Source organism: Schistocerca piceifrons, chromosome 11, assembly GCF_021461385.2.
Source record: "Schistocerca piceifrons isolate TAMUIC-IGC-003096 chromosome 11, iqSchPice1.1, whole genome shotgun sequence".
Lineage (NCBI taxonomy): Eukaryota > Metazoa > Arthropoda > Insecta > Orthoptera > Acrididae > Schistocerca > Schistocerca piceifrons.
Window position 1 is genome coordinate 154903192 of NC_060148.1, and position 6000 is coordinate 154909191.

At 35.4% G+C, this 6000-nt stretch overlaps 2 protein-coding genes across 2 annotated transcripts in view; both read left to right on the forward strand.

The window, feature by feature from the left end:
* Window positions 1-1312, forward strand: part of LOC124719845 — a 90760-nt gene extending 89448 nt beyond the window's left edge. Inside the window, exons 6-7 of the mRNA XM_047245031.1 lie at window positions 1059-1231; window positions 1305-1312. Of these exons, the coding sequence (XP_047100987.1) occupies window positions 1059-1231; window positions 1305-1312 (181 nt within the window). The remainder of the gene's footprint in view (window positions 1-1058; window positions 1232-1304) is intronic.
* On the forward strand, window positions 1157-5290 carry LOC124720132 (zinc finger protein 99-like). Its single transcript, XM_047245430.1, has one exon. It carries the CDS (start codon window positions 1312-1314, stop codon window positions 3382-3384), a length of 2073 nt encoding a protein of 690 aa, XP_047101386.1. The 5' UTR covers window positions 1157-1311; the 3' UTR covers window positions 3385-5290.
* The last annotated feature ends 710 nt before the right edge of the window (window positions 5291-6000 follow it).

Below are 6000 nucleotides of genomic sequence, written 5' to 3' on the forward strand. Positions count from 1 at the left end.
TCTGTGGGAAAGGGTTTAACTGCAGGTTTAATAATGAAACCCAGATACTACAGGTGTAGCTCATGCATCAGCTGTTATCACTGCCACTCAGTGTGTAGTGTTACCCTTCAGTATTTAATGGGTGATGATGTGACCATTTGTGTTTGTGTCCTTCAGTCAATGGTGTTCTGCAATGGCAGGAGACCAGATGTTGGGAAGATGTAAAAATTTTCAACAAGGCTCACTCCAGGTGTACTGGAAAATTTACAAGCATTTCCATCTGTTTAGACAATATTTCCATTTGTGGAAGGCTTCATATAAGTTGCAGTGCCAAAAACAGTTTTAGATTAAAACCATCTGCAAGTGTGTCATTCACATTCATTCATCAGTATGCAAATTTATTCCCGTGATTGATGTCACCTTGATTCTTGTTCATGAACAGTTATTGTCCAGCTGATCAACATCCATTGTAGATAACGAATGAAAATATTGATGCTTGCACTAGTAATTGATTTATTTGGAATCAAACAAAAAAAAATCGTTTACCAGGTGAAATAAATTTACCATTCGTAGAGGTGAAAGTGTTGGTGAAACAAGGAGAATGCACTTACAGGGCTAACATAATCGAAGAGGAACATTTAGAAATTATTTCTCTTAAATAAATCTGAAATACCTTGAACTTAAAAATTTTGAATTAAAACATGTAACTGATTAATTTTTTGATACATTTCATAAATTGTTGTAGACTATTGACTTGTAGCACTGTATTTTAAAAAGATTGTAACATGTGAAAGTGAAGTATTTTAGTTCTAATCTAAAAATTTCAGATCAAATCAGCAGTGACTCAGAATAATCATTATTGAATTTCCTCTGGTTATTTTCGTTTTAAACCACTTTTACCTCATCAGTTCCTTACTTCTGGTGGAATATTATAATTTTAAATCAGTAACAGTTACTGAATATGTCAATTCTTATGCACTTTTATGACTTGTGACCTATAGTACTGGATTTATGGTCACTCAAATATTGTTTCTTTGTTGTATATCTCAATATTTAACGTTATCCTCCTCACTCTTCAGATTTACTCAGACTACTGGTGGGAGTTGCAGCATATCATGTGAAGAAACTTGTCACCATAGACTGGTCCAGGATGAGTTGATGATAGAAATGGAGAAGTCAACACAAGGGTTCAGTACCAATACAGAAGATGTGACTATTGATAAGGAATGCTCAGTTGCCACCCAATATGACTGTAGTACGAGGGAAAAGGAATTACATGTATATAGCTGTAATTTCTGCCAACAGAGCTTTTCTTCAAAATACAGACTCATAATGCATGTGTTTATGCACATTGATGGAACGCAACCACCTTCGTATGATTGTAAGTGGTGTGGTGAGGTATTTCACAGTAATGTTGGCTTGAAAAAGCATATGACAATGAGTAAGAATTGTCAAGTTTTAACTGCTGACAGTCATGAAAAATATGCACATAGTGATGAGCATCAAACCACTACCTCGTTGGATAGCGAGGCAGAAGTTTCTGTCACAGAACACAATGACCAGTCTTCATGTAAGGAAACTTGGAAAGATTCAAAGAAGCCCTCTAATGACATATGTAACACACATATGACAAATGATAGAGAGAAAACAAGTAATTATGGAACTTTGTCTATAGCTGTTAATGTCAGCGCCCAGGCTGATCTACTTACTGCCAACAGAACTGACAGATGTGGTATTTGTGGCAAATTGTTTGCTAGGTCAGGTGATCTCGAGAGACATGTTTCCATTCATACTGGGAAAAGACTTCACAAATGTGATTTTTGTGAGAAATGGTTTGCCCAGTCACGTTATCTAAAGGCTCACACATTAATTCACACTGGAAAGAAACCTTACATGTGCGAGATTTGTGGGAAATCTTTTACTATGTTAGGTGGTCTTAAGAAACATTCATTACTTCACACTGGAAATAAACCTCACAAATGTGAGATTTGTGGGAAATCATTTACTATATTAGGCAATCTTAACAAACATATATTAATTCACACTGGCAAGAAACCTCACAAATGTGAGATGTGTGGGAAAGCTTTTGTGTTTTCAAGCTATCTGAAGGCACACTCATTAATTCACAATGGAAGGAAACTTCACAAATGTGAGATTTGTGGGAAATCTTTTACTATATTAGGTAATCTGAAGAAACATTTATTAATTCACACTGGAAATAAACCCCACAAATGTGAGATTTGTGGGAAATCTTTTGCTAGGGCAGATCATTGCAAGACACACACATTATTTCACATTGGAAATAAACGTCACAAATGTGAGAATTGTGGGAAATCTTTTACTATATTAGCCAATCTTAACAAACACTTATTAATTCACACTGGAAAGAAACCTCACAAATGTGAGATTTGTGGGAAATCTTTTGCTGCGTCAGGCTATCTCAGGAATCATGTTTTAATTCACAGTGGAAAGAAACCGCACAAATGTGAGATTTGTGGGAAATCTTTCACTATGTCAAGCCATCTCAAGAAACACGTATTAATTCACACTGGAAAGAAACCCTACATGTGCGAGATTTGTGGGAAATCTTTTACTATGTTAGGTGATCTCAACAAACATGTATTAATTCACACTGGAAAGAAACCTCACAAATGTGAGATTTGTGGGAAATCTTTTACTGTATTAGGCAATCTTAACAAACATGTATTAATTCACAATGGAGAGAAACCTCACAAGTGTGAGATTTGTGGGAAATCTTTTACTATGTTAGGTGATCTCAAGAAACACTCATTAATTCATACTGGAAATAAACCTCACAAATGTGAGATTTGTGGGAAATCTTTTGCTAGGGCAGATAATTGCAAGACACACTCACAATTTCACACTGGAAGTAAACGTCACAAATGTGAGATTTGTGGGAAATCTTTTACTATATTAGGCAATCTTAACAAACATTTATTAATTCACACTGGAAAGAAACCCCACAAATGTGAGATTTGTGGGAAATCTTTTACTATGTTAGGTGATCTCAAGAAACATGTATTAATTCACACTGGAAAGAAACCTCATAAATGTGAGATTTGTGGGAAATCTTTTACTATAGTAGGCAATCTTAACAAACACGTATTAATTCACACTGGAGAGAAACCTCACAAATGTGAGATATGTGGGAAAGCATTTGCGTTGTCATGCTATCTGAAGGAACACATATTAATTCACACTGGAAAGAAACCTTACATGTGCGAGATTTGTGGGAAATCTTTTACTATGTCAGGTAATCTCAAGAAACATTCATTAATTCACACTGGAAAGAAACCTCTCAAATGTGAGATCTGTGACAAAAGTTTCACTTACTTGGATACTCTCAAGACACATGCATTACTTCACGTCAGAAAGAAAATGTAATTATGTGTTAGTTTACACAAATAGGTTTTCGTGGTTGGTGCCCTGAAGGCCTATAAAATAATGTATGTACCAGGGGACAATAAATTGTACTTTCGGTGAAATAACTTTAAAATCTAGTAGAATTGTGAAAAAACTTGTAATGATGTGTAGTATAGAGTGCTAACAGATAATGTGACAAAAAATTCATATATGTAGCTTCAGATGCCATGAAATCGTATTACCAAATACTCAAGAAACATGAATCAAATATGTTTTTGTCATTAGCACTGCTGCTTTTTCCTATTACCTTGTGACAAGAAGATTGTGAATTGTGATAAATCCTTACATTTGTCAGTAATCATAAGTATCTTGCAATATTCAGTATAAGGCCAAGGAAATGTGATGACTTGCTGCTTAATATTCCAAACAAAGTCATCATGTAGTACATGTAACTCTGTATTTTAGAAACAGTGACTGTAAAAAGCACTTGCTTCATTGAGGCTAGTAAACTCAATACTGGAGAAACATGATTATAACAATTATTTTACTCAGATATGTTTTCGCAAGAGACTTGGTGTGTCATTAATAGTGTGTACATTTGTGTTCTGTTGGTAGTAATCCTGCATTAGTAAACGTAACAACAAATATAAGAACCTGCTTAATAGCATATTTGGCCACCTTTGGAATACAGTAGTTTGAAAATTCTAAATGATATGGACTTGACACATCATTTACATGTTTCTGGGTGTATGTTGCACCAGTTGTATTCCACACGTTTAGATTAGCTAAATGGTATGGTCAAGACATCAGTGTTAGTTACCATGCTACTCAGACCATGCACATGTGACATGGACAATTATCCTGCTGAAAGATGCCTCCACTATGGGAGACCACACCAGGAATGAAGGAATCCATGCAGTTGCAATAAATGTCACGTAGTCTGCAACTGTCATGATGCCTTCTGTTGCTAACAGGTGTCCCACAGGAGCCAAAGTGACTGCCCCCATAGCATAATGGGCCCTCTATTTGGTGCCATTCATTTAGATGATAGCATATCTGGATGTGCAACTGACCTGGTGTAACAGGAAATGTCACCCATCCTGACAGTTAACATTTGAATTGACCCTCACTCCAGCCTCAATGATCCCTTGCCCACTGCAGTTGCAAGTTAACATTTTGGTGGAATCGGTATGGAAACATACAGTGACCATATGTTCCAGAGCCACACGTTCCACAATGTACATTGAACTGTGAGTTCCAAAACGTGTATGGCTGCCCCAGCGTTGTTTTCTGTCATTAGATATGTCACATGTTGCCACATACCCAGCTTTACAGAGCAGGCAAGCTTCTGACTTCCATACTTTGTGAAGAAGTATAGATGTATTACATCTTATCATAATGTTATGGACTTATTACCTTTCAGCCAATTTCCTCAGATGTTCACAACACTAGCATAGATCCATTGTACCAACTTTTGAGGTGCTAGTTCCCAACTGCAATGCCACTTTAACTTGCCCTTTGCTAAAGTCATTTACATCATTAAATTTACATGTTTGCAGCTCATCTTACTGATAGAACAAAAAGTGTAAATATCTGGTCTGCTTATATACTTGTAAACTGCTTATTGCATCATGTGCATACAACATGGTGTTCATTCTTCTCATGAACAGTGTTCATGACATTTTTGCCCATCAGTGCATCTTCATTTAAATGGGTCAGATGCGGAAATGTGTAATCTAAGAAATTCATCATGCTTGGCTGCCATTTACACTAGTGCACAATAGCTATATTTTTTTGTGAAATATTTTTGTTTCACAAAGCTCTGTACATAATTCAGAGATAATATAGGTAAGTGTTATCCACCAAAGCTCTTAATTACTTGTTCAGCATCTAATACTGCGTAAGTTCTACAAAAAAAAAAAAAAAAAAAAGAAATAGGTAAACAAACATTAGGTGTTATGATTTGATTCCAATTTTTTTTATACACAAGAACAACACGTGAGAGAGCTCAGAACGTGAGCACTAAATATTTCTTGTATTATATTCAAAGATGATTCCATTGTGGATATTTTTCTTAATTTGTGGTAAATATACATGAGGTTTTTGGAAAATTGTACTTATGCTTCAGTTTCAATTTCAGAACGATTGTTTTTAATTTTGATTTCCTACCTATTTGTTATTGTCGAAAGTGGTTTAGTATGTTTCATCATATGTGTAACAATGGGAGATAGTTATAATTAAGTGATTGGCACTGTTCTGTGTTGCTACACTTCAGCTGTGACACTTTGTAGTGATATGATTACATTGTATTTCATCTTTCCCATGATAGTACATCCACAACTGCTGTATTGGTTATTCATAATAGACAACATCCACATTCATTTGTATTAAATATTATTTTCCAATAAAAGGAAAGAAAAACCGGGTTTCTGGACAATAGCCTTATATTCCAATGAATCTGAAAATGTACTACAAAGTGTGGCGACTATACATATTATGAATCTCTAAGAAACAGTAAAATTTGTAGTAACATGTTAAAAAAAGGTACACAATATGGACTGAATATCTGTAGGCGTCAGCTAAGGATGGGTCATATGGTGTTTCTCTGGTACACGAGATGTACTCAGAAAATAAACA